The sequence below is a fragment of the Nothoprocta perdicaria genome, unplaced genomic scaffold (genome assembly GCF_003342845.1).
Source record: "Nothoprocta perdicaria isolate Ctin4 unplaced genomic scaffold, notPer1 scaffold_6, whole genome shotgun sequence".
Taxonomy (NCBI): Eukaryota; Metazoa; Chordata; class Aves; order Tinamiformes; family Tinamidae; genus Nothoprocta; species Nothoprocta perdicaria.
The window spans coordinates 7,730,086-7,743,701 of NW_020455865.1; the positions used below are offsets into that span (position 1 = coordinate 7,730,086).

Genomic DNA, 13,616 nt, shown 5'->3' on the forward strand with positions numbered 1-13,616 from the left:
GAGATGAAGTCTTACAATTTGTTTCCTACAGTTTGTTTCAAATGATGAGAGACTCCACAGTGAAACTGACTGGTAGCCTTTCTTGAAAATAATGCAAAGTCCAAGAGACGGAAGGAAGAAATAATACAGAATGCTCATTGCTCCATCCCAAGTAACCGGGGAAATGTCCTGGCATGACATTAACATTCTTCTTAGTAAAAAATGCCAAAGAAGCATTAAAAAGGAATTTCTCTAGAGGCCAGCAACAGAGACATAATTAGGCTGTATTCAGACTGAAAATTTTACTGAGATAATGCTATGAAGAATTATTGCAGAATTATTGCAGTTGAAAAAGAGTGTACATTTGTTGGCTATCCAGTTCCCATCTATATGTCTTTCAGCTCTTTGGCATCAGTTATTCATTTATCTCACTACTATGAGATGTTGCTCTCATCATATCTTGCTCTCATTCACCCACCTAGTGTTCCTAGATCTCTTTCTCTTTCTCAAATCTATTCCCCTAGCTGCTTACTCAGGTCTTTGGTGTTGTTACCTAACAGTTAATTGACTGCTCCTCAAATTTTGACTTATTCATTCTCTAGCTTATATTCTATCTGATAAACGTTGAACAATGACGCACACTGCCTATGGTATTAGGGCATTTTCCATAACCCATATCATTTTCTTTTTTTCAGTCTGCTCTATGTTTGTACACAAAACCTCACATTCCTCTATTATATATTCACTCAATATAGGGTATCTGTATTTAGCTGTGTGTGCGTGACCTAGATAGCTAGATCACTCTTTTATATCCACAAATTCATTTGTTGAGTTAGTATTAAATTCCAAAGAAATATTCATAGTTAGATCTAAAAGAGAGAGGAAAAAAAATCAGAGATAATGTAACTACATGGAAGTACACATACTTCACAGCACAGTTTGTACATGGCAATCCCTCATTAAGTCATCCAAGTTGGCACAGGGTGTTTAAGCCACTAGTAATGGTAAATCACTGAATTAAAATGTCAATTAGGGTGTTGGCTCTTCATTTTTGGTTGATGATATAGAGTCTTAGCTCTGTTTCCCATTCAGCCTGGAGAAATCAAAGTGCTCATACAGTAACTACCAAATACCTGGGGTAAATGTCACTACGAATGTTTAAGTAAAAATGATAAAGAGATATTTTGGGTAAAATATGAAATGTTACTCAAAATTGGCTTCTCAGGATTTACTCAAGGAACCCCAATAAAGCRGAAGCTTAAGGCCAGTCTGATTCTTTTCTTTTTCCTTGTTCTTTTTGACTTTCCTTTGTGGGTTTCCAACACAAGGAGTGCATGACAGTTCCCTGACAGGCCTATCTGAAGCATGGAGTTCTATCTGTGTGACATACCTCAACTCTTTCCTCTCCACTGCTCCGAACACTGCGTTCATGCCTGTCTCCTGCAGAAATACCACACGGTAAAGCCCAGCTACTAGTAGGCATGCTAAGTAGGYAGCGTTAAGACTAACTACCAGCTCATTTGTTTGATGCTGTAGTTTTTGCCTGTTCTCAGAACAGGAAAGAGCAGTTTGGCTTTTGTTTGTGCATTTGAGACTGATGGAGTCACGGAAGGCTAATGATGGTTTGCTGCATGTCTTTCTGCTTTGTTTGTGGGGCCAATGAATTAACTCAGTGAGCCAGAAGTGGTCAGGTAATATTTCTAACAGTGTACTTACAAAAAAAAAAAACAGGAAATTAACCTAGCAACTATATGCTTGTTTGCTAGTATGATGACAACATTGTTGTCTTCAGATTGTATCATGTGTAGAGTCTCGTTTGAACCACATGCTGGAMTGTAAATTAGGAAAACCCTTAACTAAATCAAAGATATTGTTGATAAATGAAAATACCCGCCTTCTTGGAGGTGAGCTGAAAAGAATGCTTTTACATGTGTATTGATCCTGGGAGTATATTTTTTGAGATAATATTTCTGCATTTAAACATTTTAAATTGATCTTTGTCCTCTGGAAATATTTTTTCTGTTACGTGGGTCAGTTTGGAGACAGATGCTGAATCCCGAGTACATATTTGTGCTGTTCTGACTGATGATAATAGGTGACTTGCTCTCTCTTAATTGAATGCCAGTGGGGCATGAAAGCAAGGCAATCACTGGGGTATGAAATGGTATGATTATTCCACTAATGAGGAGAAATTTCTGCATGGCTAATTAAAGTCTCAGAAAAATTACTTGTCTCTTGCTTTGCAGCAATCATAAAATAGACATTTTCTGTCATTTCCACAGCTCTCAGATTTTCAGCAATCTGAATGTGCTACAGGGCATGTGCATAGTCTTGTTCAGYATGTTAAAGACTGATTTTTTTCCCTTCTGTCCTTTTGTATATCTTTAAAGAAGGACCCTCCACTCAAATTCTCATTGGCTTTTAGTTAGGGATCCCTTCCATTTTTATTTTGTTTTGTTTTGTTTTGTTTTATGCTGCATGTATCCAGATGGACAACTACTCCAAGCCATTTTTTCTTGGATAGGAAAAGATTTAGCATGTTTCTTTGATGGCTGACTTATCAGTTTGAATTTGGCTATGTTTGCAGTATTTGGCATGCATTCCACTTCTGGTTTGTATCAATAGCAATAACTGACATACTGTAGTAAAGATAAAAAGCATGTTTTTTATCATGTTTTTTTTAAAAAAAAAAAACAAGAGATTTAGGGTTCAAATCCTAGCCGATGTAAATAAGTTCCTTGGAGCTAGCCAAAGTGTACTGATTTACATCACCTGAGGATGTGCCCATATCTCTATTGAAAGCCAGTGTCAATGGACTGCTATAATGGTTGTTGTTATGGATCTGCTAGTTAGTTTGGTTCTGTGTGAGGACCACATTGTGCTGGGTGATGCTGCCTTCGTTTATGACTTGGATTCAGTCTTCAAAATAAGAATTACCTGTATGTTTTATTTGTTCTTAGCGATCTCTAATGCAAAACACAGAAACTGTTTTGTAGCAGATGTTAGACATCATTTGGTATCTTTTGGAATTTATGATTAGGAAATTTTAACTTGTAAATTACCTCTGTCTAGCAAACCTAGCCACAACACCTGGAGAATCAAACAATGAAACATCATTTAATCTTACCAGTCCTGCACCTACTGAGCTAAGTTATTTAACAAACCTCAGCCCTGATTCTTATTCTCTGCTTTTGGTGCCCACTGACCTTCCCATCTCAGAAGCCACTGATGCTCTTCATGACCTTAATGTCATACACAGGACTTTCACTAGTTTCACCCTGTCTTGGGCAGCACAAGATGAGGTATTTGATCAGTTCTTTGTCACTCTKAAAGACCTGTCCAGTTTAAACAGAACACAGGAAATCTATTTGCCGGGAAACCAACGAGAAACTGAAATTACCAATCTCACAGCTGGCACACAGTACCAGATTAACCTTCATGGAAGCATTCAAGGTCAGCTCTCTTGGTCCCTGGAAGCCCTAGCTACTACAGGTATTTTCTCTGAATTCATTAGCCATATATTTTTTTCCTGCTTTGAAATGCAGAGCTTCATTTTCATACTGTTGTTCCATTGCAGAAATGCAAAGATTTGGGAGCGGTGCCTTTCTTGTGATATATCTTTTTTTAGTGCATGGAATGCATGGAATAAATCGCATACTGCTATGGAATGAGGGTCTTGAGTTGTACAGCATGGACAATGCCCCATGCAGTTTTTAACGTGTTATAGCATCAATTCTCTCTTTTCAAACTGCATGCAAAGAGAGGCAGTGATGCATCTGCTATTTCCAAGGCACATGAAAATAGCAAGATGTTACAGGGATTTATCTGGATTATGGCTCAAGCACAAGAGAGATTGCAAAAGGTTTGGTTGGCAGCATTGGCATGGAAGTGGTGATGTTTGAGGGGAAAAAAAAAAGATTGTAACACATTGGGAGTATGCTCTTCTGAAAACTTCCACTTAATATATGATTTTCATGAGAAAACAGACTTAGAGCCACGGAGCTCAGTTCAGTAATGTCCAAAGTACAAGTGTTTAAATTCATGACCGGAGAACCTAGCTGGAGACTACTGACCATACCAGTCCATCACCCCAAACTATATTGTGTATGTGAGATAAAGTATTTTTGCAAAAACATACAAATTATTGCACACTTACTACGTATAGTTGAAGCAGACTTATCTCTCAATGGTTTTTCTGTCTTTTTTTTTTTTTTTTTTTTTTTNTTTTTTTTTTTTTTTTTTTTGTTAAGAAACATCATCTCTTGGTATTGTTTACTATATGTTGTCATTGTTTTATCATATATGTTGGATGTTTTATGAATGGGGCTTTTTGAGCTCTACAGATTCCAAGTTGGTGCATGTTTTCGTATGAGAAGCTCTTGGTTTGTACAGAGCATGATCGGGTGTATGTACTTCCATTTCAGACATGCATGACGAATAAATGGGAGGAAAAAGGGCTCTGCATCTTGAAGGAGAATGAAATTGAGCACTCTTCAGAAAAATCTAACTTTCTTTTGAAATGTGATGAKTCCTGCATTACTCATTTATAATCATACTTTTACTTGAAAAAAATTGCTTTTGAAAGATTACTTTTGGTTTAGCTGAGTTTTCATTTAAAGGAAATGTCATCTTTTGTTTCTGTTGCCGCTGAAAGATCATTCATTTCTGATACAGCCTGTTCCTTTTCTATCTTGCTTTTTCTTTTCCAGCTAAATGATGTTATTTTAACAGGAGTTGTATTTTACCTCAAGGAGTGTCTCATTCCTGCTCATGATAAAACAACACAGCTCAGGATTCATACATTTTCTTAGTTAAGCATCACTGTGTTATTCTGTAAACATATTTTTCCTTTCTAACAGGATGACAAGACCATGTACCCGAGTGGTAGCAAGTTACTATGTGTAGGTGCAGTGACTGCACATGAGCAAATCACATCAGTGATAACTGACTGTGATCCATGGGTGCCAGCCCCCACCTATTTATATTGTGCCACACAACACTCCTCCAGGAAGATTTGGGAATGGAATAATTTAGCGTAATGGAGACAAATCTATTAAGCTGAAATCATGCAAACAGGAAAATTTTCATATCTTACTGGTTTGGATTAGATTTTCCTTAAAAGAATAAGTAGTATCTTTCATGTGGACATAGATAAAAGCATAAACATCTAGACACTATGGTACTGTAAGCTCATGGTACCTTCCTACTCTTACACACGATATTTTTGTAGTATTCACAGTCACTTCATAATGACAAATACTGAGTTGTTAATAGCTGCAGTAAAGTGGTTATAGTAATATTTACTAGTCTCATAGGGAGTTGTAATTAATGTTGGCAAAACACTTGCAGCTGTAAGACAGTCTATAAACTGTCTTCTGTGAGCATTGCTTAATCATTGATATGACTACTATTACAGTTCTTTTCTTACTGTTTTGTATTGCTAAGTCTCTGAAGAAACTTTATGAGTTTTCTGAGGCAGTTGAGAATGGAAATGTGCCAGGGTGTGCATCTCCATGCCACTGATTGCAAATGAAATTCACTAATGTGAAAAGTCGTTAGGTCAACTCATTTCAGTTAGTTCGTAATCTGAGTAACTGATTGACTCTCTGTCCTTCTTCAGAGGAGGAACCTGAGCTCGGGAAGTTATCAGTGTCAGAGGTTAATTGGGATGGTCTCCAAATCACCTGGACAGCAACCAACGGGGCCTATGAGAACTTTATCATTCAAGTGCAGGAGTCTGACAAACCAGAAGAACCCAGGACTATCACAGTCCCAGGTGGACTATATTTTACAAATGTTACAGGCCTGAAGGCCAACACACCTTATAACATCACAGTTCAAGGTGTGATTCAAGACTACAGGACCAAACCCCTTTCTGTTGAAACCACAACAGGTATCTTCACAAGTCATTCACTCAGTGTCATGCCTCCCTTACTTTGTAGATGGGGATATGAGCCAGACATATTTCAGCTGCTAGTGAAAGCTTGCTCACTTGGGCTGTTTTGGATGGGTGCTTTGCGCTCATTAAAGCTTGGCTGAACATCTTTGGCATGGAAATGTCTCATAATCAGACTTTCCAATAAGAGTCTCAGTGCCCTCATAGAGCCATTTGCTTTCAGAAATGCTCTTTTATTTCCCCCCTCTCAGAATGGTTTATTTTCTTCCCTTTTATTCACTTCTCTGCTGGCTGACACCACACAGTCAGGAAAGCCCAAACTGTCTTGTTAAAATTATGAATACCTCTTCTTTATAGCCCAGATAATCAAAGCCAAGAGTGTTCTGGGTTTTATCCTTCAGAAGTTATTTCTGAATTAATTCAGTGCTTTCTGAATAAGTGTGGTCTCAGGAATATACCATATGTAGCTGACTAAAGTTTAAGGACAGCCACCTTGTATAAGTTCTTTTATGGGAAAGCAGTGGATGTCTACCAAGAGCAGTATCATACATTGAGCTGTATAAAGTTGTTAAACAGTCTGATTGCCCTGAAAAGATATAATGCAAGAAGATCCAAATCAACAGAATTGTGTTTGTTTAAAACTGACCTGAAACAAGACAGTTAAGCCTAAACTCATCAGAAAGTTGCATGACACTAACCAAAAGTCATGAAAATAGTTTTCTGACTGACCTTGTGAAAAGCTGCAATTTAGAAAAGTGAGACCTTTCATGATTCCTGCTATGAGATGTAGAAAATACAGTTATGTTTTCTATATGGTTCACTGCCAGGTACTCTGATCACTGGTTATGTACAGGATGTGAATTGATTGGCAATACAGGGGCAGCACTGGCTCATCCCTGAGGTGATTTCTTATAAATCTGCCAGCTCTAGGCTTCCTTTTAGCCTTTTGCAACCCACTGCAACTGTGAAGGGGCTGAACCATGCTTTCTCTGAGTACGTGTTTCCCAGCATGGAAGGGGATAAAAGTACATATGAGATGTAAACAGAGGTGAAAAAGTGGGCACAGTTCAGCTTGTTGGTTGCAATAATGCTTTAAGCAGTTTGGCTTGGGTAGAAATGTGTGTAACACAAGATGCTTGCCTTTGGCTATTTCCTCCTGCAGGCTGGAAGTCCTGCACTTTGAGAGTCCTGAATGCGAGTTGGTAGCAGATTGCCCATTGAAAATAGACAAASGCAGCTAGAGAAACTAGGGTGTAGGGGCACAAAGAGGAAAACAGACTTCCTTCATGGGTGTCCTATCTAAATTCACAATGTGCTCTCTTTTTATTAACTTAATGAAAACAACAGAAGATACCCTGCTGAGGTTTTCCCTTCTCTTTGTGGGTCACACTCAGCACCCCTCTTTTCAAATTTTTTTATTCCGGGGGACTTCCAATTGTCAGAGTTTTCTGAGTCTTCCTGTAGAGTGTCAGGGATGTCTACAAAGAGAAAGAAACCCTAAGGCATCTATCACTGCTTTGAATTTTGGCACCTGCTCCTAAATTAGATGCCAGCTTTCATAGTCTTAAGCTGAAAGGGAAAGTAGAAGAGCTAAAGCAAAACATAACCTCTCCCTCTGGGTAGAGCAGTGGCACTAGTTTAGCTTCCACTCAAAGCAAAAGTTGACTTTTGAACCGTTGGTTTTGAAAATGTCTCTTGCATCTGCTGTCTTACTCGGACCTCAAAAATGCATGGCCGTTCTGAAAAGCCATAACTTTAGAGCTTTTTTTCTTCTTCTTCTTTTTATTTCACCCTTATATATAATTCTGAGGTGTCTTCATTTCATTTCTTTCACTTAGTGCCTGTGTGGCTGTAGAGAGCTTTTACTCAGACCGTTTTCTCCAAGGGCAGCTTAGAGAACTGTCAGCATGAGTAAAGCTCAGCATTTCTGAGCAGAAGAAAGTACAGGGCTGTCTCATTCTGACCAATGTTATTTTCCTCTTCAGGAGAGCACCCGGAAGTTGGTGAGCTAACCGTTTCCAACATTACTCCTGAAAGCTTCAACCTTTCCTGGACAACCACCAGTGGGGACTTCGACATCTTTACTATTGAAATTATTGATTCCAACAGGTTGCTGGAGCCCATGGAATTCAACATTTCGGGCAACTCAAGAACTGCTCATATCTCAGGGCTCTCTCCCAGCACTGATTTTATTATCTACCTCTATGGGATCACTCGTGATTTCCGCACTCAGGCTATAAGTGCTGCAGCTACCACAGGTATATAAACCTACCTCAGTGCTAACTCTCCTTTCTTCTAACTCTTCCTTACAGGTTGTGCCCCTTTCCCTGCCCTCTGCTACCCCATCAATCTACCCATTCCCAAATCCTCTACCTTATTTCTTGACAACTCCCAAGGAAGACYTGCTGGAGACATTTGGACCTGTGAATGTTAACCCACCATCCTATCCAGTAATCAGTCAGTCACAGTATGATGCAACTTCATTTACATAGCAATACTCTTTACTCAAAAACATCAGGATAGGGGGCAACCTGTGACACAAATGAGAAACACAGTAAATATCCCAAGAATCACGCAGGAGATCATGTATTCCATTAGCCTTGCCGCATATGTTTCCATCTGTTACTCTGTATAAAGGAAGCACCATATCTCTCAAATAAGCAGATTTCTAGATACCATTTTAATTTTGTCTTATAGCTTTCAGGCACATTTTAGTCTGTGACAGTAGATGCCGATAAGGCCAATGCACTGCTTTAATTTGACTGCAGAATTCAGTTTACAGTGGATGAGAGATTGAAAGAGTGCATTTGATTTGAAGAAGGTAAATGAAATAAGTAGGCATTTAATTGCTGGCACATTGMACATCCTGAGGTTTTATGACTGGCAGTTTTTTCTTGAAGAAAGAGAAGTCACATGTCTGATGTATGCCAGCTAATTACAGTGTAATGAAATACAGTGTATGAGAGGACTAGTTTACAGAAGCAGCTGCTAGACACTAGCTCATGTTGTGATAATTTAGTATCTCTATCGAATTTTGCCTATTGACATGATCTTAGGAAAAGCTGCYGTAGCAATTTATCATTGTAATAGATTAGTCTGGCAATAGACTGCAYAATTAATACAAATTCTGTCTTTTTAAGGACAACAAGGAATATACCTAGTTTTATTAATGTAAGCTTAAAAAGGGAAGAACTGTGACCCACAAATTGCTCTTGAACTTTCTAAGGTCAGTGATATTAAGCATAATATCATATAGCACTGATCAGATCAGTAATACCCAGTTACATTTCTAGTGTCAGCAGGTTGGGAATATCCTCACTGAATTACAGGTAACACGGGCAGGGTGACTATAGGGGTCCTGGCATAAAAAACATTGAGAAATTCAAGGCTAGATATTCTTTGTGACCTATGCCTCATGTAAAATTCAAACTTTTATTTTATTGCTTTGGGCTTTAATAATTGCAGCACATTTCCATTTGTTTTTCTTCCCATAGTAGAGGAACCTCTTCTTAGCAAACTCACAGTATCAAATGCTACTTCAGAGAGCATATCGCTCACATGGGAAGCACAGGACAATGCCTTTGATCATTTTATTCTAGAAGTTAGAAACTCTGACTTCTCTTTGGACCCCCTGCTTCATACAGTGCCAGGGGCCTTCCGGAGCTATGTAATCACCAACCTCAGAGGTGCCACTAATTATACTGTTCATCTCCATGGTGTAATTGACGGGCAAGGTGGTCAGACTTTGACAGCACTGGCAACTACAGGTATTTCACTGTTTCACCTTCAAGATTTTATTTTTTTTTTCCACTTATTTCCTTTGATGTCCACCGAACTGCTCTAAAATGTGTCCCCAACTCGTCATTCATTTGGTAAATAGTAGGAAGGTTGCTATGAGGGAAGACTGAAATAAACTGAGTCTTAGAAGAAATGGAAAAAGAAAAATGTGAGACAGTGGAAAAAGCTGAAAAAGTGACCCCAGCRTTAAGGGAGCCAGTGGTAAACCATGATTGGTTTCCTTTATATATACACTCATCTGCAAGTTCTGTGTATATATAATTGGCTTGCTCCGTTGGTTGTTGTTTTGTTGGAGATTATCTTTGTATTTGATCTAGAATAATCTTCTTGTTCATCCCATCCTCACTTGCTTTGTTCTTGGTGGGAGGGCTTTCATGTCTTTGTCTGATCAGACTGGCACTTGCATGCCATTTTGTTTCTTTGTTTGAAAAGGTAAAATAGCTTCCAAAACATTTGACTCCCTCATGGGAGTTTCAGGCAGCATGTTACATATCCAACCAAAATTGCATGGAGTGGTCCAGCTACCTGGTATTGTTCCAACATCCTTCCCTGGCTGGCATTTTTTTTTTTTTTTTTTTTTCATTTCCATGAAAGAACTGGGCTCAGAAAAAGAAGTCCACCTTTTCTTCATGTCTGGCCCACTGCTCTGTCACTTGCATTGAGACTTTTGAGTACAAAAGGAGAATGGCTTGTCTGGTTTTGTTGGATGCTGGAGCTTTTCCCATTGTGATAATGATTCTGGGATAACAGGAGCTCACTTTGACTTGCCTGAAGACATGATTTCAACTTCTGTTGCATGTGGAATTCTCTACAATTAGGATACCATGATGTGAACCTGCTTGAGTGGATGCAAGTGGCATGTAAAGGAAAGTGGCCATTGCTGATGTGGACATCAGGATCAGATTGGAAAATTCCAGTTGTCTTTGACCTGCATGCCRGGCTGATGGCTCCATGCTGAGTTTCACTGGGTTCTTCACCTGTGCTTGTTTGCATTATGAGTATTTTCTGACCTCCTACCCTCTCTTCAGAAGTATCATGTCTAAATGATGTTATCTTCCCTGTCTGCCATGGTGGCATTGCTGGTTGACAGCAATGTTCACAGCAGGACAACAGATCTAGCAYGTGTCCTTAACTGGGGCCACTTGGAAGCGCTTGTTCCTAGATTTTTCTGGAGAAAGAGGTGAAATATTTCTTAAAGATCTTGTAATGAGGGATGGGGAGCAAAAAATAGAATATTTTGCAGCAGTTATGAAGAAGTTTTCAATCTTTCATTTCTGTCTTGGTCAATGAGATGTATCTTTTCTCCCAGCATGAATTGCATATGTAATTACTTTCCTGTATCTTGCTGGCTGCATTTCCACAGATGTTCTGGTTTATATCCAACTGCCAAGAGGAAAAATAGAGCATCAGTCTTGGAGGCAGACACAGGGTTCTGTGACCACCTGATGGCAAGGTCACATTCAGGCTGTCTTTCTGCTCTAGTGAATTTCTAATGCTAAATGGAATGTCTTTCAACCAGGAAGGATGAAGAGCTCTCTACCTGCTATATCTGGAAAGMCAGGATTCCCTCCTGACAGTGGAGAGATATGGTTTTAAATATTCTCCAGCAGAATAGGAAAGTCTTTGCTTCCTGAAGGAGGGCCCTGGCCATTGAACTGTCAGACAGAAGGAGACCAGCAGCAATTTCTTTTTGCATGGAAAGGAAAACTGCTGTGTTGGGTTTTTCACTCTGTCCTCTAGATAATGTCTATTGGTGTCTAATCAGAGGATGAGGAACATCTTATTTACAGAGCCCAGGGAGGTTTTGGCCAGGTTAYAGGTTACTCCCAACAACCTCAACTTCTCGTAGACCACAAGAGATGGGCCTTTTGCCAAGTTTGTTGCACATATTAGAGATTCTTATGCAGCACGTGAGCCTCAGGAGCTTACRGTGTCGGGAGGTGCTCACAGCACTCACATCTCAGGTCTGCTAGATTACACTGGCTATGACATTAACATTAAGGGCACCACCAATGCAGGTGTTSACACAGAGCCCCAAATTGCTTTTGTCATGACAGGTGCCTACTTAAAAGTGTTCATTCTGTTTATTGGTTTACAAAAATATATATTCCAGAATGGATGAAAGTCCGTCTACAGCACTGAGTATCTTTCAGCAACAGTGATTTCATTTACTACTTTCCTGTAAGGATGGTTTACACAGTCATGTTGACCCTTAAAGAATTGTCCAGGATGAGCACTAGTTTCAGGTGACTCAAGAGCCCTCCTGAGTCTTTTTCCTACATGTAATAATTTTTTTWAAAACTCCTGTTTCCCTTAAAGAAGCTGGTTGCATTTTGCATTTGCCTCCCTCATCACTTGTAGTTACAAGTGACACAGTGTTTTCTCTCAACTGCTGTTCTTTTTCCCTATCAGAGCATTGATGCTTTCTTTTGAAAACTGCAACATGGAAATAGGTATTTTAAAAGAAAACTTCTCACTGTTAGGGAAAAATGTAGTACTCRCTACACAGAAATAAGATATGAAATAGTTTGTATAAACTCAATGGTTTAGAGTGTTGGTGTCACTCAGCACCTATCCTACAAAGTAGTTTCAGAATTTGGGACTCATTATTTGTTTATCCACCCCCATAGATACCAGACTGAAACATGGATGTTTGGAAATGCTTCATTAGAAGCAAGTAAGYGAGTTGTGTAAGTGACTCCAAATTAATAAAATTCTAACAGCATTCCCAATGCAAAAATTCACAAAATGTAAAGACTTATAAACTTCAGGAGGCATTTTTTTATGCCAAATTGTAATAAAACATTAATTTCAGCAATTATGAATCGTCGAAACCAAACTCAAAACTTTCCCCCAGCTGAAGTACTGGAATTAGCCAAGTGGTACTTTCTTAAGTGAGTGGAATTTGAGTAATTGCCAGATGTGGGACTAGAAGGCCAGACTTGTCAAAAAGAGAGAAGTACTGGCAGTGTCCGGGACTTGGGGTTTAACAGAGCCAGCTGATCTCCATATTTGTTCTGTCCAAATTTGAAAGAACATAAAATACTGAGAAAAATGGCCTCATTTTCAGGGCCATAGTGAGAAAGTTTTGAGAGTCTAGTGCTTAGCCCCTCAGCCTTGACACATATCAGGGTTTTTTTTAAAAAAAAAAAAAAGGAAAAACTTTCCTGCAATTTCTTTAAGTTGTCAACATGTCACATCAGCAGCTGTCTGTGAAGCTTTTGGGGCAGATGATTTATCTTTTCTTCAGTCATTAGCCCCTGTCATTAGCCAGTGTAAACTCTTGCTTCTCTCCAATCTCCTTAAATCAATGCTGAAAATATTTAGCACTTGCACTGGCTATGAGCCTGCATGATTAGTACTCTGCTTCTGGCTCTCCTACTGGCATCAGTGACCCTCCACCACTGAAAGGAAAAGCTGGAGATACTCATGTGAAGTAAAGAAGGCAAAATACAAGAATTGTGAATGATAAAGTTGAAGCCTGTCCCTTAAGCACCAACGGTGGAGACAAGTGGAAGGAAATGACTGCATAGAGCATAACATCTCTAAAACAGTTTCAATTACAACTGGCTTTATATGTGTGTATATATAGTGCTTTTTTATAGTGCATGTGTAACAGAAGAAGTGTGCTTACATGGTGATCTTTGAAGGAATTTCAAAGGAGCCTGTGAAATGAGGTGCTGAGATACCCTTGATGAATATGAAGAAATAAGCAGCCAACTTCTGCAGGCCCTATTGAAAATTGTATCTTCTAGTCCTAGCTATGCATTTCTATTAAATCCATATTTTCAGGGAAAAAATGTGATTGATGTTTGTTGGAATTTGTGATACTTTCTAATTTGCAATGTTTTTCACATCTGTTTTTTGTGTGTTTTTGCACCTTCCCTTCTTTTAGAGGCCATGCCCCCATTGGAAAACCTGTCTGTCTCTGATATTAACCCTT

General features: G+C 39.0%; 1 protein-coding gene across 6 annotated transcripts in view; it reads left to right on the forward strand.

Moving 5' to 3' along the window:
* The window catches only part of TNC (tenascin C), a 92,882-nt gene that overhangs the window by 62,964 nt on the left and 16,302 nt on the right, over positions 1–13,616 (forward strand). For 4 of the 6 annotated variants that reach the window (XM_026049239.1, XM_026049238.1, XM_026049243.1 and 1 more), the window contains 2 exons: positions 5,600–5,872; positions 7,861–8,133. The exons of the other annotated variants lie outside the window; for them this stretch is intronic. In XM_026049239.1, coding sequence (XP_025905024.1) covers positions 5,600–5,872; positions 7,861–8,133 — 546 coding nt within the window. The remainder of the gene's footprint in view (positions 1–5,599; positions 5,873–7,860; positions 8,134–13,616) is intronic. 6 annotated transcript variants of the gene reach the window in all.